This window comes from Hermetia illucens, chromosome 6, assembly GCF_905115235.1.
Source record: "Hermetia illucens chromosome 6, iHerIll2.2.curated.20191125, whole genome shotgun sequence".
In the NCBI taxonomy this organism is placed as follows: domain Eukaryota; kingdom Metazoa; phylum Arthropoda; class Insecta; order Diptera; family Stratiomyidae; genus Hermetia; species Hermetia illucens.
The window spans coordinates 5,225,309-5,250,124 of NC_051854.1; the positions used below are offsets into that span (position 1 = coordinate 5,225,309).

Genomic DNA, 24,816 nt, shown 5'->3' on the forward strand with positions numbered 1-24,816 from the left:
TTTGTTCATTCAAGAAGCAAAACCACTGAGTGTGGAACGTGAATTTTTTCGGAGTACAGGATATATTTGGATGTGTGGCAGATAGTTGCAATTTATGATTGGTAGGGGAAAGCAATCTGCAGTCCCCTGGCAACAGACTTTGTCTCTCTTCTCTTCATTGCGTCCAATTTTTGGAATCCCTTACCTCTTCGGCTTAAGCATAAGATCATCGATTTGGCACTTTCCGCTCGTCTACATGGGCAGTGGCGATATCATCCTTTTTAGTCTGAATTCAAATCATAATTTCTGGCAATTTGTTATTAAATATCTAAAAAAAAATTCTTAGTATTTTCTGATCAATCCACAATTAATGATATGCGTAGAAAATTCAAAACTTCGGTTCAACTATCGAAACCATGCCACATTCCAGTTAATACTCCCCAAATGTGAGGAAGTGTGACAGAGCGGATAAATCTAATTGATATTAATTTATCTTCCAGCTCCAATAGATTCAATTGTCTTGAAAAAGCACAACAGTCATGCTTCTCTTTATTTGCCTATTCATCATTGATGTGATATGGTGAACGGGAAACATTCATTAGATGGTATGATGAATCAGATTTTTTTTCTGGATTTTTGGCAGTATCTGTAAAAAAAAGATTATTGATAATTTGTTGTACCAAAATGGAAATGCTTCATCGATCGACTTTCTCAGTGAAAGTATGTTTCTATATGGAAAGTTGAGCCAGAATTACATACTTCGAGTATGATAAGATTTTAATTCGATGTTTAATTGAAAATTCGACACGTACTATTTTTATAAACTAGAAAATGAAAATGAATTGTTAAAATGTAATGTCATCTACTTGCTTATTAGTTTACAAGGGCCACGGATCATCCTTATAAATTCCTACTTAATTTTAAGGGTTGCAAAGGAGATATAAATTCCTATTTATTATAATAATCAGATTAATAAAAGTTAAAAAAAAATTCAAAATTAATTAATTTAATACTTTGAATAAGGCCTTTTCTTATTAGGTATTATAAAATTTATAAGTCCAATGGCGCCAGAACAAATATTTCTCATGCGAACACAAGAACATTACAAATTTCAAAATAAAATCAACGGAAATAAATATAAAAATCAATTCTGATAATCAAAATTATCATTTACAGCTTTTTTGAATCATGTGAAATTGTATAACATCCACAATTTGAAACAATTAAAAATGATGCGCCCTAAAAACGCCGTGATAAACTTGACATTATCATCAAGAAAGAAACGAAATTCATTATGAGAATAGATAATCTCCCGAAAAAAAATGTCGCTTTACATATAATTACAAAGGAAACTAGCAGAGATAATCATTCAACGTTGACTGACATTAAAATTTAATGTTCTACTTAAGAAGCAAAGTCGTCAATCATGCTGGTGACCTCCGGGAGTGATCTTAACACTGTCATGGGATTCATTAAAGAAGATGAGGTCTTCATATCAGAAACTGTAAGATATTTTCGAATTTCTGTTTCTTTTTTTTTAATTATTCTAAATTCCAATAATAATCAATAACAACTTGCTTTATTAGCTACTCCAATAGAATAAACCGGGAAAGATTGTATACAAACAGTAAACTCTGAAAAATTCCTTCTTCATGATATTATCATATTTTCAAAAGAATCTAAGATACATTACCCTGGAAATCCGCTGGCCTCTTATCCTATATAAGATACATCTATCTGGTATTTGCTTGGAATATTTCAAATTAGTTTAAAACCACTGGCTAGACTGAGCAAACATAAATTCAAATGTAGCCTAAAGTGCTGAGTTTATTAATTTGTGAAATTAAGATTACCGCAGGCGTTGCTATTGGAGTCTGCTTGGAATTTGCAAAATCATTTCATACGAGCATAAAGAAATATTTTCAAGGATGAGATTTTTAATGTGCGCGTTCTTCTTCTTGAAAGCACTAAAAATCAATTCTTTATTGCAGAGAGTAATGCATTGAATCGAAATTGTTGATCCCTGTTGAGTTCAATTCCTACTCGCAGAGGCTCATTCCATATATCTTAGATAGCAGAGCAATACGTTACCCAGACATATCAGAATATAGTTTTCCTTCACGTCATTTGATTCGTTACGGAATGAAAACCCAATCAAAAGTTACAAAAGTACTTTTGCCTCAATAATTCCTTTGGTGGTAATAAAATGACAATAAAATTGGTAGCCCTCGGCGTCAAACTGGATTGTTTAAACATCCTTATTAAGACAGGCCTAAATCGTACACCGGTTTTTGCGTTGTCATTGATGATGATAAAGTAATAAAAATGAACCACTATATAGTCTCTCTCTCAGGAGATCCTGCAAAAAATAAGGCACATGCCAGAAATTCGAAGCAGTAACTGGTGTACGTCTTCGATACGTCATGCCCTATATGGGTGCCAACGAAGAACACAAAATCTTATTAAAATCAGTTCAATGGCTATCTATCTGTCTGTCTTTTTTCCGGGGATGGAAATCTTCAAAACACACTGGTACTGTCTAATGCCACACCCTAACTCTGTGTCTCCTCTAGACTTTTCCTTTCCTCTGTGATTGTAATTGATTGGAGTAAGAATCGGATCGATTATAGATGCGCGTCATTTCGGCCCCGAAAATTTCGATTGACATCATTCCGGCTACCGCGTAGGTCGTCCCATCTGATGTCTGATTGCTTAGTTGCTTAGTTGTAAGTCCTAAATTATTTTTAGGTTTAAGTATATCATCTATCCAGTGAGAAATGGCATTCACCACATTTTTACTATATATCATGTCACGGGTTATGCAGGATATTTCCGTATCTTATTAGTCACATTTGCGCTCTGTATGTAGTGAACTATGTATATACTTTGTATCCCACAAGTATCTCTTTTTCTTTGCTAAAAAATCTGAAATTTGAAATCTACTATTCACTTAAATCCTCATCCGCTCTCTTTTCTACTCTCTTGGCGTAACTTTCGACAATAAGCTCTGCTTGCTCGCCAACTGTACTTCCAGAATGTGAAGCAATGTTGCGTTCCACTTCCTCTGTTCAACCCTGCTTAATATTTCTCTACACTTCTTCGAGGATTGCTTTGTGGTGTGAATACACCAATTCACTTGCTCCCTCTTCTTTAAAAATAACTTTTCCTATGTTTACCATCATACTCGTCTCCACTCTGTTATCATCTGTTCCCTCTCCACTGATCATCATAAAAGCCCGACATATTGCTTTGTATAATAAACATAACGCAGAGATACAATTTTAAATTGCAAATTTCTTAATAATATTAGGATTTGCACCGAGTTTTCCACTTTTGTTGTGGCTTTTGTTGAATACATCGTCCTCGGAAGGGATCATTACCTGATGACTGCTTGTCTTCACTTGCGTGTTTTGACGGCCATTGCGACCTATCAGCCAGCGAGACTGAGGGACATTAAATCAATTCTAGTGTGAAACTATTCTCCACAGAATCTTAACCAGGTCATAAAAGCAGCAAATATCATTGAACATACCTACATATATCAAAGAGATATTCTTAAAGCCCAAACCAACTTAACCATATATTCTCCACTATTTGTTTTCTCTGTAAACTTTTACAGCACCGGAAACGATCAATGGCAATCTTCTATTGTGGGCCAATTAGATTGTCTGATTGTAATCAGCTATTTTTAAATTGGAAACAGAATAATAATGAATGCGATCAATAAAAATAATTGAAGAGGTAATTGACTGAACGTGTGGCCTATATCAAAAAACAAAGTTATAATTGGCTTAGGTCAGTCTGTTCAATTATATATCATGGTATGTGACGGCTCCGAAATACGTTTGCTGGATATTTTCATCAAGGCATATATACAATGTGTGTTTTGATTGGGAAGAAAGTGTTTTCAACAATTTTGAAATATGCTGCCCCATCTTATTTGAGGGGGATAATCAGACTGTAAACAAACAAAAGCTTCAAATATATCTGTTGTTTCTTTTCAAAAATATTCTTATTGTCAAATCGTATGGTGAAAGTCCTTACTCAATCGGGGATGACTCCCCTTGTCTAAATCTATCTAATATTTGAAAATAGCATACATGCATTCCATTATTTAGTTTCTCTTTTCTTTTTTGTTCTATGTGCTTCCAAAACAGCTAATATTTTAGAATTTTACATTTACTGTGTTACTCACACCTCAAAGCTTCAAGGTGAAACAGGGCGGTTTAGATGGGAGACGCAACTAGAAGGTCGCTCGTGAGAAATATTACCCTTAAACAAATCTGATATCGATTTTCCTTCAGGAAACGAAGAATATTGTAAAAATATAAACTGTCTCAGCGGAAACCACGTCCTTTCAGCACTGAGTGAAAGAATCAGCATTGACTAGGTGACACTCCCCATAAAACCTTGCAGAATGATTACTTACAGGTCAGTGGACCAACGGAGCAATATTCATCGAGACTCATGATAAATATTGTTTTATAAGGTCATCTAAAGGTCGCGCCTGATTCATGTCGTCTAGTCAAGTCTGGCAGTGGTCTTTTCATCTTCTTTGTTTAGCTCAGTCAAAAATTGGTACCACTTCTTACACGTAAAAAATCGACACCCTGTTTAAGAATTTTTGCTGCTGGATCACATTACTTGCAACTTTTATTAAAGCACACTTCCCATGTCCCTCCTAGCAAATAGAAAGCAGTAGTACCTGACGAGTAGTCCTCCTCACCCGCCAATATCCGCTGCTACTCAAAATATCAATTGTTGTGCTTGCTCTTAGCCTTATTTTTATCTTAATATTGATTACCTGATGTCAGTTCTAAATTAGTTTACAAATGAAAGTCATGACGGCATAAATAAACAAATTGATGTCGTCATTTTAAGAAAACATCATGAATCACCTACCATTTACTGAATTTATTGATTATTACCTCCTCTCACCTGCATAGATTTGCACATTTTTCCAAAATGGTTATATACAAACTTTGACTCATATTTCCTTCTTTTCTCCGACAAGATAATCCAACCAAAAATAAATTTTGTAATGCAATTGGCATTATCACATGAGCTAAAAATGATGTTCCAAATTCAGGGTAAATAAACAATAATATTTTTAAGGAGGCGGAGGAGGAGGCTGTTAATTTTTAAATGATTTGATGAATTCCGATCTAGTTCATCAGGTTTGTTTTCATAATTGTTGTTTTCATAATTTCTGTTAGATTATTCATGATTTTGATTCCTTGATCCAGGTCATATGGAAAGTTAAATTTTTTTTAAAGTTGAGACTGATTAGCAGAATTAAAATGTCTTCTTTAAAAAACGTAATGTTGGCCCTATCAATGGTTTAGTATTAACCGTCAATGGCAGACATAGACCCGCGAATAGGTCTTCTCGATGACTATTAGAAAGGATTTCAAAATTGCGATCTGCGTTTGTCACCCTTTGCGGACCAAAACTAGATTATCTTTATTTTCTACTGAACCTGCCCTGGTAAATGGCTAGCACGAATTTCCAACAGATGGATTGGTTGCGAAAGCGACCAGCGAAAATCGTTCCTAAAAGCCTTCTGAAAATAGAATTGCGCCACCTGGAACTCCTCATTTGGAGAAGGTTCAATTACCTGTTTTTGATAACCGCCAACCAGTTGGGAAGCTGCCAAGGTAACATTTGAATCATTGGTTCGTTGAGATGGAGGACTTTCTAAGGTTGTCAAATTTTCTTATCTCGTAAACTAATTTTAAGTGGAAACGGCAGAAGCGGTGAGGGGCTTTCACGTGGTAGCGATTAGCTTTTCGATTGCCTGGAAAAGACTGTAAACATAACGTTAGGCTGCTATTTCAACTTAGATATGCATGTCATGTCTTGATCGAACTCTTGCTAACTACCTCCGAGTTCGATCAAGAAATGACAGTGAGAGTGTGAATGCATTTTCAGCATTAAAACATCCTACAGAATACTAGAATACTATCGAAAGTCATTCTGTTTCACCCAAGAAGTCATGCAAAATAGAAAGGCGCCAGTCAGGCGCAATGATCACAAAAGGACCATCTTTGCCTTTACCAAGCATGCGACAGTTTTTGTCTTATGGTTACATTTTGTTTAAAGGGGTATCTTATTCACAAGTACCTCAATCTCATGACATATTCAGAAGTTTAGCTGTAAAAATTTGTAGAAGCACCGCATATAAAATCCACACCAACTGCTACCAACGACTTTGGTTACATTTCAAAACGAGAAGGAAACGTCTGTCACAACACAAAACTTTTTGGTATTGAAGTGTATTCTTGAAAAATAGCCAACTTGCAGTTTCGTCCAGGGCAAAGGCAACTCATCGGACGCTGCCTCACCTCTGCCCTGGGAACAGTGTAGCCGAAGTGCTTACTACGTTTTGTTTGCTCCCTTATATATATTCAAGGTGGACAGAAGGTATGGTTTCCCCTATTTTTTTCAAACATTCCAAAAATTATAGAAACTACCGTTTTGTTTTTAATCTGTTTAGTAAGTTTGCATATTAATACTCATCATTTTGTAGCATTCTTTTATCCGCCTTAATAAACTATCGCAGAGTCTGTAAATATGATTGTTGCCGATTTGGTTCCAGTCACTTCCAACCGTTCAATTATCGATTGACGATTGGTTGGCGTAGTTTCCTTGAACACTGCATGGCCAACCCGTGCAAACCGTTGAGAAGTACTGAGATTCGGTACAACTCACCATTAACACAGGCCAGTTTTCATCAATGATGATAAGTCCGGATTTTCCAGGTTAGGTCATTTTTGAATCTGATATTCTCATTCACACATTCTGTCGTTTTGGTGTTGGATAAAGTTCGATCAAGGATTCATTTGTTAAAAGTATGCAATATCATTGTCTCTTGGCCATCACATTTTCTAAGACGAAACCTTCGTCGATTAACCTCTTACAAAACCTTTTCCTGTCTTGAATGTCACCTGACTATAGGTATGAATTATATTCGTCTCAAAAACCGTCTAATAAGTTCAAACCTAAGCCAGTCGAAATTAAACTAAATTTTTTTAAGGATATGAAGGAGTCCTGAGTCCGCCATCCACTTGATGACAGCCTAGATCAATTAGAAAGAAACTTTATTCCTCGGTGTCTGGTTCATGGGCCCCTTGCCCCTGCGAAACCTCAAGCCCTCTATTTTTGTAAATTTGGATCCTAGTCCAAAACAGAGAAAGATGAAAAGTTTCGGTCCAATTGGTCCAGTCCACCATCAAGTAGATGGCGAACTCAAGACTCCGACATATCCTTAAACAACAGGGTATTCTTAGTTCAAGCGCCTAGGGTACCGCAATGCTTCCAGACATTCGTCTAAAGCCTTCGGCAAAGGTGACTGTAGCATTCAATTTGATAGCTGGGTAACTTTTGGCTCCACAGACTCAAAAGAAGCCTCTATGAAAACCATACTTCCTGGGAGATTGGGTCCTTAATCACGTCGACTACACCCAGCCAGCTGGTCACCAAACGAGGCATTCTTTTGAAAGTAAAGTTAACGTTGTTTTTTACACGGACCACAAGACCTCACAGGATCACTTTGGTTTGATATGAAAGTGTGGAGCGAACGACTCCGGCCACAAGTAATTTGTGACTGTATTTTGGACTTCCAATGTTAGGCATCATCCGCGCTAATGATACACTAATATTTGCCGCTTTCTCAAAGGCATAGTCAGGTGTCCCTTAAAATTGATTTCAGCGTCAATCATCATCCCCAGGCATTTGATAACCGGCTTCGAAGTGATGATGTGACCACCAACACGAATATTGATCGGATTCCGCTTCCTATGGTTGGCAATCAGGACCGTCCTGGTCTTTTTTTCCGAAGATCAAGAGAACCATCTCCAGCCACGCTTTTATGGCTCCAATGGTTTCGTTAGCGTACACTTCAATGTCTTCAGGTTGTTTCGCGACGACAACCACGGCTAGATCATCTGCGCAACCGATTATCGTGACCTCATTTGGCACGGGAAGGATAAGGACCCAATTGTGCATCATGTTCCATAGGAGAGGACTCAATACTGAGCCCTGTGGTACTCCTGCGATGACGGTGTACTGCTTGGATCCCTCATGCGTATCGTACCAAAGTGTCCTCTCCAAAAGGTAACTTTCGAGGAGCTTTGTCAAATAACTTGGGCCACCCGTTTTAGCCAGTGACCTTTTTATCCACTCCCACGCATTTTTGGCGTCCAACGTCAGAACGACACAGGATTTATTAGACGACATCGCGTCTCGAGCCAGCTTTAAAACAATGTCTACGGGGTCGATCGTTGAGTGGACTTGTCGAAATCGAAATCACGAATGATCCTCTTCAAACCTTTTCACGGCAAAGCCCTGGTTTCCAGCTCCGCGGGAACGCACATCGCCGCATGGCCCATATTCGATCTGGAGGAAAATTGTGCTCACTGACGAACCATGTCACTCTCCTCGCCAACGTGGTACTCACATATGTCAAATCGACTGTCCCACGAAAAGGACACATTTCCCGTGTTTGCAAGCACCAAGTCTAGCCCCGCGAAAGCCTCGAGCAAGATACGGCCCCTGGTGTTTGTATTGCGAGTGCTCCAATCCACGAGGACAAATATTTGAACCTGCGTCAGACATCAGACAGACAAATGTCTGTTTCAAACAAAATCTTTTTCTGCATCAGACAAATGTCTGAGTCTGAGTCTGCAACAGGCATGTGTCCCTCTGATGTCTGAGCCACATTCAGACCATTGTCTGGAACAAAAGCAGACTACTTGGAACTGATGTCTGATGTCTGACGCAGACTCTCAGACATTTGCCTAACTACTATCTGCCTGATGTCTGACACAGACATTTGCCAGATACGAGGACAGATGTGTATCTGACGCAGAGGTTTGTCTGAACAGCCATTAATACGAAACACTCATTTGTCTGACACAGTCTGTCTGCTGTCTGAAGCAGCCGGAGACGTTTGCCTATGCCAGACATAAGTTAATAATAATTTTTTTCAATATATATCCTATATCTACACTAGGTCATTTTCGTGTCGTGTCGTGTCGTCGCCAATGGATGTTAGTCAATCTTTCGTGTCGTGTCGTTCCCAGTGGGCGCACTTCTTAAATTGGAAAATGATTCCATTGTCGGTGGTGAACTTTTCATCACGTTATTTCGCGGCGGGAAGAGCGGCAGATCCGATGATCAGCTCAATTTTCTGCATCATCTCCTAGTTGCTACTGGAGCGAAAACCGTAAAGAACAAAATATATGTAAGTATCATATCCCTCCTAAGGAGACGCTCTTTAACTTTAAGTGAACCCAAAAGATATAGATAAATATGCGGATACAATGTTATTTTAAGGAGAATTATGAGCCTTTTAGCTCCTTGATTCTCCTCTAGCCAAAAAACCATTCGCTAGAACTTCATTGTTCTTAACTCCGCAAAAATATAAAGTACTACCTCTTACAATTCCCATCTTACGCTACGACTAATAACTAAAACAGCTCTGTCCTCCCAGAAAAAGTGGAAACGAATAGACAAAAAATATATCTTCTATCTTAAAATTCAGTGGCAAGACAAGGCGGCTGTTATATAGCCACTTCCTGGTGTATATTGAATTTCATGACGGCAACTGTTGAAGCTACAATGTATCTTCTGCAATTACCCATGCTGGACCGCAGAAAATCGACGATAGGATAAAAGCAAACAAAAAAAGATACAATTCACATTTTCCATTACATCCAGAACATTTTCCCTTTGCTCATGTAACACGTAATTTCAGATAGAGTATCTGAAATTTGTTTTTTCTCCTCAGACTATGTCGTCTTTTGCTTTCATGCTCACCTGGCGTTGTGGCCCATTATCATGTTGCGATAGAGTACTCATCGACATCAAAGAAAAGCTCTTACTATTCAGATACTGTGAATGGAATACCTTTAGATACGAGTAGTTATGGTGGAGCTACACCAGCACCACACCACCGATGAAGTATCAGATTTTTAATGTCCAGCCAGGTGAAACAATTCGACATGGAATGGTTGTTTGACTTTTTTGCCGGTGCTACTGTTTGAGAAAGGGAAGATGTTGCAATTTAACATGACTTTTGTTACAAATCAGAAAATAAAATTACCCGGCAATTTGTATCCGTAACAATGTAGTTTCGAAAGGAGGAACAACAACGGTTAGTTATGGTTGATATCTTGGGAACGTACATTCTTGATTTAGGTGGAACGATGTTACTATAATAAAAAGGTAGCCTATATTCGTTAGGATGTAATTGGGGAGAGGGTTCATTTTCGGTCAGACCTCCCTTCAAAAAATCAGTACCCTGGGAGGTATCTTAAAGAAGTTATTATCTAGAGCTTCAGATTCCAAAAAAAAATAATCCTTGCCCTCTCACAAGGGACCACTACCCTCTTCCGTAAGATATCGAAAACAATATCCCTGATCGCTTCAATTCTGGTCAACGTCCAAATACCCTCGGTCTCACCTAAGCCGAGAATGAGAATTATAAAACAACTGAAAAATGTGAAAACGTGAGGTGCAATCATACTTTGTTGATACTCATAGTAACTATCTCCTAGCGGCGAAGCTCGCTGGGGAAGACCATCAAATGCTTAGTACTGAAATAATAGCACCAAAATAAAGAAATGGAAGAGGCTTATCTTTGATAGGTGTACACCTCAGTAGTTCCGAGTTATTCACTTGCTGAAGTAAGTTCGCTAGTAATTGTTATAAGTGGAATGAAGTATCGCATGCAACAAAAGATAGTTATGAAAATTGTTGTCTTACTGTGTCTTGAAAGCATCTCTTGGGGTTTAGATGGGTTTAGATTACACATGATTACATTAGTCCCTAATTCAGTATTCTATTATAATTTAAGGTTTTTGGTCCCAAATATCTACCAGTTAGGACGTCCTAACTTTTCTTATCTACTATTACTAATATCGCTGGGACGGTAAGCACAGATGACAATTCGATCTCATTACTCCTATGAAAACATGTCAGCTTTTTTCAGGAAATGTGGGCACAAATCAGAGGCTAGAGCTGAATAAAAATTTCTCGACTCTTCAAAAGGGCTAAAAAGATCCTCCAAAATCAGATACTTCACCCGAACTGCATCAATCACGGAAAGGTAACCGACCTGCCTTCAATTTCTCGTCAATCGTAAGATCATAACTTCTGTCGTAAGAGTAGTGGAGCAGAGTCCAGCCGATTTAGTTCTTTAGGGCTAGCATTCACGAAGGATAGCAGCCTGCACCTAGAGATCTCCTTGAGGTCCTCAAAGAATGGTTTACCTAGTTTTCATAGCCTGATTCGAGGCAAAGGGGGAAATCGCAAAGGAAGTTCCTAAAGGGCTTTCTCTCCTTTGCGCAACTTTGACAACACTCTGCACTTGTCACTATGGATCGTTCGCCATTGCGATATATACGGTCTGTTCTGAAAGTAGTAAAACTGTTTTTTTTCCGGGCGGACAAGAGGCAGTCTACGCGCGCAGGATCGGTAGAGGAGACATTTTGGATACCCTGGGAAAAATCGGTAGTCAGCCGTTGAAGAGAGCAGATCACTTTTATTGTGGACCCCTGTCTAAACGGCTCGTCATAGAGAATCGTATGTAAAGCTTGGCAAAACGGGCAAAGAAATTCAAGACATGATTAAGGAGGCCTAGGACGATACTGTCATGGCTATATCGGGGGTTTTTAAGAGTGGAAGACGACAATCGCTCCAGATGCCCTTCGATCAGCAAAACCGACGACAATGTATCGCATGAAAAAAATTTACTGAATAGTGATGGATTGGTATCAGCATGATTGCTGGACATCCCTTATATCCAAGTTTTTGAGATGGTGAATGAAAACTTAGCCATGAGGAAAGTGGTGCGAAGTTGATGTCGCGAGTGTTGTCAGAGGAATAAAAGACAAGCCGAAAAATGATTTGCCAGGATCTTCTTCATCATATGAATGAGGACCTCGACTTTTTGGACTTGGTCCCGCCAAACTTTTTTGTTTTCTTGAGAATAAAATCGACACTCAAGGGAAATCATGGTGCAATAGAGACAGTTCAACAGGTCGCGACGAGCTAAACAGTATTCAATGTCAGGCATTCCGGAGGTGCACAAAAACCGGAAAACTCGTTGGCGTTGATCCTAACTGTTTGTAGTATAATCATGAATATTGTTTTTTTTTTTTGTTTTTGAAAAAAAAGAGTCCTACTACTTTCAGGATAGACCATGTATATGACCTGATGATCATTATGCATATATTCTGGCTGATACAGAGCATGCAGAAGGCTTCGAGTAAAATCTTTCCCCTTATCGCACACGCGTTGAAACCACCTGCAATGCTATCCTGCTTGTTATGCTTTATGTCTCTCGTGTTGTCATTTTTGATGGGGCACTGCAGCTACTACCGTACATCATCGATCTTAATCCATACAAAATTTCATTCACGATGGTTCAACTGGATAATTTGGCCTCCGCATGCTAACATTGCAGATTTTCCATTTGCGTCCATTTCCCAAAAGCCGTAGTAAAGGTTTTTATACCGTTCGCAGGTGGTAGCAGCAGAAGTAATAGCAAGTTGTGGGCAGCTTGGTAGTTCAGATAAAGGATTTTCATTTGTGAAACATACTTAGGTCTATCGTACAGACTGCACACCTAGTTCTACCTATTATTTGCTTACAATTGCGATCCTTGTTACAGACAGAGGGCTTTCTTATCCACATCTTTGACCTATGGTAGAAGTTGGGGTAGACTTTCACCATGCTTGTGGAACTAAGGCGTAGCTTACGCACTATACCAAGCGATACGAACTTTGTCCACTCAGAGTGTCTTGCTTACGGATCTCCTATGACGTCTCTCTCGTCTAGGTCCGCGCATTCAACCTTCAGTAGTGGCTGGCCTATGCGGACAGTAGTTTTTTCACCGAACGGTGCGTCAATATTTTTATGTAAGCTACCATGTTTACATTTTTCACTTCATAGTTCCAATAACAATCCTCCTTTCTATGTTCACCTAACTTATGCCAAACTCTTTCATCACAACACTTGGTTCGACTCTATGGAGAGTATCGGCATAGGGCGTACCCTCTTTTCTCTCAGTTTCGCCTTGGGTGAGAATTATATTCTCAAAGGATTTCTCCTGTAGGGCGGAAAATTTGGAGATGCTTGAGTTAATCTCTTCGCCAATGTTTCTCGCAGTGATGTTGGCTGGTTCCTATTAAGTGCGTCCGGGGATTTATTGTAAGATACTTTTATAGTCCAAACCTGATTTTTGATTGCATAGTGCATGTTATTAGCCTAGAGTCTATACTTTGAGGATAATATTGTACTTGCGCTGGGTCCTTATGTTCTTTTTTGGAGTTATACGAAATAGTAACGAATTTCGAAGGGAAGGGTTTCTCGAGTCCAGGTTACTCTTCCGTTCTGCGTTGGTTTCTCAGCTTGTAATTGTACATATTTGCGCCCGCAGGGGCAAGTCAACCATAACTGAAACATTGCAGTCGCTGGATGTCAATGACCAAGTGCCTGCTTGTCACACCCCTATTTTGACACGAGAAAAATAGTGAATAAAATTTTCCAAGCCGATCCTCCCACGACGTATCAAGCAGCCCGCCTGCGCTGTGAATCTTTACATAGTTTAATAGGAGACCATACCTTATATGTTGCATTTCAAAATAGCATTTACAAAAACCTAAATGATATGGAGTCACGATGAAAACTAAAAAGCGAACAATTGCTTCGTGTGGTATTCATAACAACATTATCTCTTGCGACCGTACAACTAATGCTTATTACCAAACCCCACAAGACCTTCTGATATGTTGCTAGATAAGCTGATTAATGCCATTTTCAACATACGTACATGCGACAAAGTCAAAGAGGTATTACGTGCCTTATAAATGCAACAAATATCTACACGGTTTGCATACGTAATAACAACACAATTCTCTAGAAATGTGGCATAAATAAATGCATGAGGACTGGATGCTATGAGAATTCTATAATTACCATCGAATGAATAGCGAAGAATTGATAATTTCTTTCTGTCAATTAAAATAGCACCACGAAAAACAAAACTGGATGATATGACTGGGCCTCATATGTGTGTGGGTCACAAATCAATTGATTCTAATTTGTGCAATTTAATCGCTGGTACTGGCGCAGTTTTTGTGCTCAACACAAGCTCAGAGAAAAACAAAAATTGGCCATGGACAGTGGCGATTAAATGGTTGGTTTCAAATTACGGCCATAGAGGATAGACAGTGAAAAAACTGACTGACTTGCAATTCTTAGAACTGCAAAATTGCTTACCAAGCTTCCACAAGCTTCCACTTGTTGTGATGATAGTTCGAAGCTGAAATTAATGGCTATTTAAAGTGAATGATCAGCAAATTTTCATTTCAAGTTATTTTTCCGGCAGGAGACCAAGTGCGACCAAGCGTAGAATGGATGTGGCCATCGGAGTTGCTTTTGTATTTACAAAGTCATCGTTTAATGAACCTTAGTGTAGTTGCACAACCATGAATGCTAGTCGAATGAAGTACGAGTTCTGGAAACTAAGATAGCTTTTTGGAATGATTTGGAAGTGATGCTGCATGGAGAGATTTCCGCTCTGATAATGAGTTTGAATTCGTTTCCAGCTTTTTTCCCAAGAAATGCATAGATGTGTCATGGAGTCGACCTATTTTTTGAATGTCAGAAGTGATGACTTCATGGATGATAGATATTTTCCCTTCAAAAATCAAGCAGTTCGTGTGAAAAACATGTGGGTTTGGTACCAGGGCAGAGGCAACTCATCACCTTCGTACTTCACCAATAATGGAGAATACTGGAAGATTAAGTGATGAACGACTCTTCTTGATGTCCTGGCATCCAATGAATATCCACCGCCATCAACGGAAAATTTACATAAATAAATCCTATTCGAGCAGATACTATCAACTCAGAAAAACCTACTGCAGATAGGACACTACTTACTATAATAAAACTATAGCGATGTGGTTCATGAAGGACAGAAAACTGCTACTTGACTTGCTACTCAGCGCGTTTAGCACGTATTTGACTGCGAAAGTTTTCCCCTCACATTGGAAGCTTGTTACGCTCATGCGGGTAAACGAAAGCAAAAGGAAAATCTGAGGTGCCATCAAAGTATCGTCCTCTTAGTATATCAGACGCGATGGCACCTAATCAAGCCAACATTCATCATCATCATCAACGGCGCAACAACCGATATCCAGTATAGGCCTGCCTTAATAAGGAACTCCAGACATCCCGATTTTACGCCGAGGTCCACCAATTCGATATCCCCAAAATCTGTCTAGCGTCCTGGCCTACGCCATCGCTCCATCTTGGGCAGGGTCTGCCTCGCCTTTTTTTTCTACCATAGATATTGCCCTTATAGACTTTCCGGGCTGGATCATCCTCATCCATACGGATTAAGTGGCCCGCCCACCGTAACCTATTAAGCCGGATTTTATCCACAACCGGACGGCCATGGTATCCCTCATAGATTTCGGCGTTATGTAGGCTACGGAATCGTCCATCCTCATGTAGGGGGCCAAAAATTCTTCGGAGGATTCTTCTCTCGAACGAGGCCAAGAGTTCGCAATTTTTCTTGTTAAGAACCCAAGTTTCCGAGGAATACATGAGGACTGGCATTGTCTTACATTGCTTTGACCCTATTAACAACATTAACTAACGCAATGTGTACCACGAGAGTTCAATCAAGCTTTAGAGCGGGGAATCGACAATTGGTGCAAATGAGGAAATGGTTCAAGTGCTCAAACGTTCCGCCAGTGTCAGTGAGTGGTGCTTGTCGTAACACTGGATGTAAGGAACCCCTTCAATGCTACGCAGTGGGGTGACATCGGGCGAATATTGAGAGATCATCTAAGGGACTATACTCTCTCTCTACTTTATGAGACACGGGAAGGACCATGGTGAATAATGTTCATATTGGAGGTGGCTCAGGAGTCTATCCTTGATCTTTATCGCTCGAATGACTCATATGATTGTCAGGTGCCACAAAACATGCCTTACCGAGTCTACCCAATAAGATATGAGAATGATGTTGCGGCATAAATCGTCATATACTCGATCGAACAAGTCAAGCGCACACTGGGATTGGTGATCCGATGAGTCAACAAATGTATAATTGAGCAAGGATTCTTCCTAACTCTGAAGAAAATCGAAGTGCTCATCCTGTCAAAATTGCCTTAGTAATTTCTATGTAAGTTGGTAAGAAAGAACTGCCAGGTTCAAGCGGGTAGTGAAATACTTCCGAATTACGAGCTTCTTCGAGCAAATTCAGAATACGTTGTCTTCTAATGTGTATGGCCCTGTCTGCCTTTCTGTACTGTTCTGAAGCGTAGACTGGTGCACTCAGTAAGGAGTTGCGTTTTTTTGCGAATAGAGTCCCGTTACGACTCTGTCTAGGATCCGGCAAAATTCCGGGTGAATTTTTATACACTTCAGAAAAATTTAAAAAAGGCAAGGAAACAGTCATTCATGGAGAGATGAAATTGTATTCTCAGCGCATGGTAGCAATTAGTGGGTACGGTTCGGCTTGCGACGTTACCTACGTAATGTCAAGAAATCACGGTCGCCGGTACTTTCTTCGTCTGGAGAAAGCAGGAGGGCCATCGCCAGTAACTTTTTGACAGAAAGGGTCAAATGTAAGACTTGACACCATAATTAAGTTCATGCTCTAAAATAGGGTATGTGGAGTCTGTTCATAAGGCAAAAACCTAGTATTTTTTGCTCCAAAAATTTTTCAAAAGGAGGAATTACAGCCTTTTTGTTGGAGTAACATTTTCCATGGAAATACTTTCCCAGACCCCGAAAAATACGATAGTCTGCTGGTGACAACTATAGAGGGGGAAAGCCAAAAGCTGTTTTAAACGCAAGTTCCCGTGCATAGCGTCCAATTGACGGCAGTAGAATTCCCTAGTTATCGTTTCGCTGGGATTCCGGAAAGAATAGTAAATGACACCTTCAGAGATCCACCAAATAGTCACCATGATTTTCTTAGGTTGCAGTTCCGCTTTGGCTTGGTGCCTGGGAGCTTCTCTGCGATCAAACCGCTGTCCTGAATGTTTCTTATTATCTCACAGAATCCATTTTTCATCACAAGTCACAATTCTCTTCAAAAACGGTTATGTCGCATCAGCAATGAAGAGGCTATCTCAGCTCAGAGATGAAAGAAGGGGATTATCATTTAGATTCTGAAGAAGGGCACCCGTTTTGAATGTGGCAATTGGATGGGTATCTACGTGCTCCCTGGGATCGCAAAGATAATAGCTAGAGTAATCTTGGAATACATCAAGAACATCTCGAAAGCTTGATCGACAGGGAGCAAGCAAGTTTCTACTCTAGATCCTTCTGCTTTGAACACACAAATGCCCTGCGGATCATTTTGAAGTTTAGATTTTTGTTTCGACACAACTTTCGACAACATGAAGAAGAAGTGTATTTAGCTTGCTCTACACACGAGGGGCATTCCGGAGGAACTAATAGCTACAATTGGAGTGCCATATGAATGCACAAGATATCACGTGCTGCATCGAGGTAAAATGTCAGAGGACGACGTCCAAAGCGGAAAGAAAAACTTGGTCGGCGCACAAGCCTGACACTGGTACGTACTGTGATTGGAAAATGGAAGTGCCAGTGAATAGGTCCCATATTAAGGAGGGTGGTTGAATGGATACGCCATGCAGTGGAATCCACTCTTGACAGCTGGCCAACGGGTGGGTTGCCTCAAAGGCACTTATCGCAGAACAGTAGAGAAGAAATGCGGGCGTCTCAGAAAGTCGTGGGGGAACTGAAGCACATTTCAGGTAACCACAAACGATGGCTCGTAGGTGTGGTTGACGCGCAGTCTCGGATGTTTATGAGTGTCTATGGGCCTATTACAACCCCAGAAGATTTCAGACTGTAGGGAATCTTTTCTTTTTTTCATTGGCACTAAAAATGATTTTTTTTGGAGCTTAGCCGCAACTAAAACTATTTCCAACGACCTATCCAATTTCCTCGTTAGCTCACTGTAACATTATCATATCCCATTAAATATTCACAAATGGGTTTGTCACAAAATGCCTATTGTTTGCTATTCAGAAATAGTTGACATGGTTGTTCGATGTGAAGCGCATTTCTATCTTTCATGTCTAACTCTCACCTGTTGTCGATAGCATACCAACTAAATGAGGCACATACGCATCAAACATTTTGAACATATTCATACCTCCCTCATCGCTCGCAACTGCGACAACTACAGATAAATAAGAATTGATAACGACGTTTAATGATCACGAGCACACATCACTTGAATTTCGACCTTGAACACCCCCAGAGTGGATTTACCTCAATGTTAGATTAATTAGTTTTTATTTTCATTCATTTCAGTTGATTGAAATGTGTAGAGTCGCAATTCAATTTATTTCAGTTAGATTATGGTTGCCGAAAATATCTCAGAGTGTCGTAGGCGCGGCTGATAGTCAAGTTTGGGTTGGTTCATGGAAGAGTTGAACTCTTGTCTGTCGTCGGTTTAGCCAAAGATAATGGAGCTGGTTGTAATCACAATAAACAAAGATGTTTATATAAAGCAATTATTGAGGGTCTTGTACTCCTCAAGCTGGATTTGGAGCACTCGAACAAGGAGCCGGAATTCAGTACGAAAGAAATAAAATCCTTTCCTCCTGTGCATAAAATATTGTCACGCCCTGTTAGGCCTGTTTTCAGGGCTCTGTCTAATGCAGGACTCTACACGGCAAAATCCATAAACCAGAACACATTTTTAACTTTTAATTGAATCTTATCAGGCCCCCGAGAATATCTGAAAATCGCTACCATAACTCGATAAATCGGAATTCCTATAAGTAGCTCGTTATCACTTTTTTTGCAGTCGAATTCAGAGTAGTGTCTGTGTTTTTGGGGGTTTTCTGGGGCACTTTTCCTGAGGGCATTTGATCGGTAACAACCTATTTCCAAATCGATAAGGTTGGGTCAATACAATCGAAAAAAATCTTATAAAAACTGAACACGTTCACCAGGTGCTACCTTCAATTTGTGGAACTATGAACTCATACTTTCAAATGCTAAACCTAAAACCTTGTACTGTTGACTCTCTTAACATTGACTCATTCGCAACCTTTGGATATTATCTTTACATTTCCATTGACCCAAAGGCATAGGTCCAACGAAATGGTACGCAATCCAGCTTGTACGAAGTGGGGCATCGATCTTTGACTCTATACCGGCGTAAAAAGCCGAAACATGCCTTAATTGCAGCCTTCCATAAAACTCACCAATCGAATTCCGGCCTCCTTATATCGTAACTTTCATATGCAAATATTTATTCATAGCTCGCAGGAAACATTCCTCAAGTATGTCTTGAAATCATACGTTATCATTATTACTCACCCCGAACATGAATTCAACTTTATATCATCCATTATTCACGAATTGCTCGTTTACCAACAGTTTGTAGACATGGCGTTAATTTTAGGTTTGCTGACGCAATACGTGCGATTAGTTTTTCATTAAGGAAGGAAATTCTCACTTTGCTGACTATTTGATTCCTTATCTGATTCTAATGTGATACTAAGCGCCATAATCTATAGAGGAATCATTTTCAAAAAAAGAGTCAACACCCTATCTTTTGCTTTTTATATTGCATTTATCAAAATCTTAACCGTTACACTTTTATTAAATCAAATATTTCTTTTCTACCTTACAGTCTCGAGCCTTTCCATCAACGGGAACATCACCATTCCGTCGCTGGGGTCAATCATCATTTCGTAGCGCTCGCGTTCCCGAGACTCGAAACTCTCTAGCACGTCGTCCTTCCTCCTTAGCAGCCTCCGAAAATGATGTCTACACAAAATCCATTGATGATTACAATCATGATTTGGACTCTAATCGAAGCCAAAGTGAAGAAATTGCACAAAGTTCATCACAGCAAAATTCACATGAAGGACACGGAGTTGTTATGTGGGGACAATCATTTGAAAAACTCCTCGAAGATCCAGCCGGACTTCATACCTTCGCTGAATTCCTTAAGAAAGAATTCTCAGCTGAAAATATCTATTTCTGGACAGCTTGTGAAAGATATAGACAAATTGCATCGAATGAAGAACGTGCCGCCTTAGCGATGGATATATTTGTGAAGCATTTAGGGAATGGCGCTCTGGAACCGGTGAATGTTGATTCACAAGCGCGGAACATAGCAGAAGAAAATCTAAAGGCAGCTGATCGCAATCTCTTTACTCCGGCACAGAAGCAAATTTTCAATTTGATGAAGTTCGACAGTTATCAGAGATTCATTCGATCGGATCTTTATAAAAAGTGCATTGAGGCCGAAGCAAAAAATCAACCTCTGCCATATCCTGCGGAGCAGCTTGACGAAGTCTTGATTACGAATCTCGCTAACATGCCTGGTCACACGAAGGTAAGTTGATACCATTCCGTTCTAATGAATTAAAATTGTATCTCCAAATTATCCTCTTTCCAGCTTAAAAAATCAGCAAGTAACGCGGAAGATCGTCGTCGTAAAAGTATCCTTCCATGGCATCGTAAGGCACGTTGTAAATCACGCGATCGTGCTGACTCTGAAAGCCAAAGTAACACCAAAACTCCGAGTAGCAGCAAATCTTCATCGGGAAATACTCTAAAACCTCATTCAACAAATTCAACCAGTGATATTCATAGTTCACGAAGCTCTCTGTCCAGTTTTGATGCTGCCACTGCATTTGCCGGTGGCTCGGACGATCTGAAAACTTCACTTTGTCGTGTGATACTTTGCAATGGAGCAACAACCATTGTTCAAACAAGGCCCAATGAGACTATAAGACAATTAGTGGAGAGATTACTGGAGAAACGTGGAATTCAGTATAAATTCTTTGATGTTTTGATTAGTGGAGGAATTGGTAAGCCATTGGAGCTGGATCAACCGTCTACAGAACTGGCAGGAAAAGAAGTGGAGATTGAGCAACGTGTTGCCTTCAAATTGGATTTGCCTGATCCCAAGGTGATTTCGGTTAAGAGCAAACCGAAAAAGGCATTGGGTGATGTCTTGAAGCCGATCTTGCAGAAGTATAACTATCGGATCGAGGAGGTTCAGGTATGGACGAAGTTCGATAGCTCAGTAGAGGTTCTCTAAAAGTGCTTATACTTTCAGGTTCTTATTCGAGAAACACATGAACCTCTCACAATGGACTTGCCAGTTACCGTAGCGGACGGGCTTAGGTTACAAGTTGTTTTGTTGAACTTAGAAGGTGAGTTTTGATATTTTCATTAAAAGTTATTATTTCCGATGCTACGTCGTCACTTAAGATTGCATGCAGTGTTACAACTCAGTTTGGTCATGAGCAATGTTCACTTCTTAATGTCGAAATGTGAGAAGATTTTGAAATTATGAGACAACACCCAAACCTTAAAAGATCTATCAGTCTTTCCTCCTACGACTTGCCCATAAAAATCATTTAAAATTTTCGGAATGTGGTTCCAATCCTCGCAAGACTTCTCGACACTGAACTTGATCAATTATGAACTAAACTATGTGGTGAGCCAACCCTTGGTTTTGGATAAGACGTGCGAGATTTTTACGGATCGAAAAGAAAAATGACCTGCGTACAAGACAAAGAATAACACTCCCAGCGTTAACTTTAAGCGGGATGACATGATTTACACTTTTTTATTCCTGTATTATCTCTTTTTTGGACGGAGTGTGACCCAAGTCTCAGCTAAATTTTTGTTGTTTTGATGGTGCGCAAAGCGATAGTTGACCCCGGCATCGGGCTGTCAACCGTCAACCCGTTAAGAAGTCCAGTCTCCACATTCTTGAGGAGGACGATCAGACCCTTGTCTGCAGTGGGACTCATCTGAAGTGTCTTTTGTCACGAAGCCTCACTGGAGGTTATAGGTACCGGGATGGCCTTCTGAGAGCATATTTCCCAGAAGAATTCCTGGAAGATATCGTCTCGGCCCGGTTATTTGCGGCTGTCCCCATTGTGGGAATTTCATGGTGGTTGTAGCCATATCGCGGGCAGAGCTCCTTGTGTGCTCAAGTGTGGAAGAGCGCTGCACAATTCGGGCGCCGTACCCTTTATTTGCGGCAGAAATGTTAGATAAACCTCACATCCACTGGTATGAATGCTGAACTTGCACTTAGTATAAACTCTGATTGTGAAGGACCGTGAGATTATGCCTACACGACAGGTACTCATGTTAAACCCGTAGGACCTTAATTTCCTGTTGAATTTAGTAGGAAATCGGTCCTGGGAATCGGATTATCTGTACTTTCGTCAAATTAGGACCCGCAAATGGTTGTAGGCAATCATCATCATCATCGACGGCGCAACAACCAGTATCCGGTCTAGGCCTGCCTTAGCAAGAAACTCCAGATACCCCGGTTTTGCGCCGAGGTTCACCAATCACATCATATCCCTAAAAGCTGTTTAGCGGCCTGACCTAAGCCATCACTTTATCTCAGGTCTGCCTCATCTTCTTTTTCTACCATAGATGTTGCTCTTATAGACTCTCCGGGCTGGATCATCCTCATCCATACAGATTCAATGACCCGCCCACCATAACTTGTTGAGCCGGATTTTATCCCCAACTTGACGGTCATAGTATCGCTTATAGATTTCGTCATTATTTAGGCTACGGAATCGTCCATCCTTATGTAGAGGGCCAATAATTCTTCGGAGGATTCTTTTCTCGAACGCGGCCAAGAGTTGGCAATTTTTCTTGCTGAGAACCCAAGTTTCCGAGGAATACATAAGCACTGGCACGATCATTGTCTTGCACAGAGCTTTAACCCTATGGTGAGACGTTTCGAGCGGAAGAGTTTTTGTAAACTGAAATAGTCTCTGTTGGCTGCCGATAACCGTGCACGGATTTCGTCGTCGTAGCTGTTATTGGTTGTGATTTTCGACCCTAGATAGAAGAAATTATCAACGGTCTCAAAGTTCTACTATCTTCATTCTTCCCGTTTGACTCGTGCGGTCTGATGTTGTTGGTTGGTTGGTTTTTGGTGCTGACGTTGCCAACATATATTTTGTCTTGTCTTCATTGATGTGCAGTCCAAAATCTCGCGCCGCCTGCTCGATCTGGATGAAGGCAGTTGGTACGTCTCGGGTGGTTCTTCCCATGATGCGGATATCGTCAGCATAGGCCAGTAGTTGGGTGAACTTAAAGAGGATCGTACCCCTGGGACAGGCTTCGAGGGTTCTTTCTACTAACTCGTAGAAGGTATCCTTCTCCAACTGTGCAGTCTCTTCTGTAGGGGCGTGAACCTTAATGAGGCTTTTTCTTATTTCTAAATTTGCCTTATAAGCGCAGAGTGCATAGCCGTTCGCTTATGTTTTCAAAGTGTCGTTGCCGGGTTCGTCGTTGTGTTATCCGTCCAGTCCGAGGCTCCTGTTGTGGCTTCGTAACTTCGGTTTTCCGTGTAGGGTTGTCAACCCTACTCAACCCTCAACCTGGAGGACCAGTTGGTATAATTTGTCCTGTTTTTAAGCGCGGGAGACTCGCCATCATCCTTCTCCGTCTGCAGCTTTTCGTTAAGAAAGAGCTCCCAGCGGTCACCTCGTGGAGGTTCGCCTTGGGACCTATGCTACGCTTTGAGCCAATAAAATGTATTTTCCATCGATGAACTCAAGGCATCCCCTCACTCAAGGTTGAAAAGTCACGATTGAGAGTTGATCTGTTGTTTGGCATTTTTCTTGTTTTACCGAAGAAAGAGGGTTCACCTTAGCAAAGAACCTTGTCGCCCAGACAAGACTAGTTGAAACTGGAGGTCATATTTTAACCCCTGTGATCAGTCGGCTCTCGGTACAATAGTCAAATCATAGCTTGGGCTTTGTTTGAATTTATTTGAATTTATTTCATTCAACTCCGAACAATTAAGTTGCTGTACATTTGAAGGGATTTCTACCAGTCGCAATTTAACAAAAGTTTTACCGGCGTCAGAGTGAAATTGGGACTAATATTGGTTGAGCCTCCGTCTCTCTCTTCCACTATATTTTGAAGTGATATGAATGAAGTGTTCGTTGTTATGCAGTCATGCTTCGTTCATTCATCAGATATGTTCTTGATTGGGTCCTTTTGTATTCTTTTATCTATGGACCACATCCTTCTCATAACAAACTGTGCCAGCCCCCCTAATGTCTCCGAAATAAACTAGTTTTCACTTCGATTTCAGGTTGGCAACAAAATCACACACAACAACTACATCAGCAACAACAATCACAACAAAAACGTCCTAGTCAAGTACCTACCTATCAGAACTCATCGAATTTGCAACTACCGCGGGTTCTTCCCTACCCAGCGAAAATTATTCGTCCTGCAAATCAGCAAGTCACCCTAGACGAAATCACCAATAAAGTCTTCAATGAGCTACTCCAAGGAAAGGCGAAAGCCCATGCCGGTCAACAGCAGCAACCCACATCGAAGGTTTTTGATCAAAATTCTGAGAAGGTAAGTAGCCTCAAAAGGTTTCCCCGAATTTATTTGAGATTTGCATGATAATTTCCTTACTCAATAACTTTATTTTCTTGCAAAGTCTGACGATTGTGCATCTGAATCATCATCAATATTTGATAAAATTCGTCGAAGAGAGTCAAGTTCTGCCGGAATTAAAATGGCACGTCCTAAGAAAATAATACTTCCAAATAAAACATCGACAGCTGGTTCTGAAGATGGATTGAGCACTAGCACTCAGACGACAACAAGTAGTGATCCAAATGCCACTGGCATAAAGAAGCCATTGATAGCGAAATGGAAGACAGGAGTCAAATTACAAGTGACTGGTCATCGAACGGAAAAACATGGTAAGTTTAAAGTAAATTCCCGGAAACATGGAAT

At 40.3% G+C, this 24,816-nt stretch overlaps 1 protein-coding gene across 7 annotated transcripts in view; it reads left to right on the forward strand.

Annotated features, from left to right (window-relative positions):
* LOC119658718 (regulator of G-protein signaling loco) overlaps positions 1-24,816 on the forward strand; it is a 103,091-nt gene that overhangs the window by 77,224 nt on the left and 1,051 nt on the right. For 5 of the 7 annotated variants that reach the window (XM_038066338.1, XM_038066340.1, XM_038066344.1 and 2 more), the window contains 5 exons: positions 19,688-20,398; positions 20,462-21,070; positions 21,128-21,224; positions 24,155-24,429; positions 24,515-24,782. In XM_038066338.1, the coding sequence (XP_037922266.1) occupies positions 19,688-20,398; positions 20,462-21,070; positions 21,128-21,224; positions 24,155-24,429; positions 24,515-24,782 (1,960 nt within the window). Of the gene's footprint in view, positions 1-1,155; positions 1,484-19,687; positions 20,399-20,461; positions 21,071-21,127; positions 21,225-24,154; positions 24,430-24,514; positions 24,783-24,816 lie in introns of all 7 variants that reach the window. The other 2 variants (XM_038066342.1, XM_038066343.1) reach the window with 1 other exon arrangement.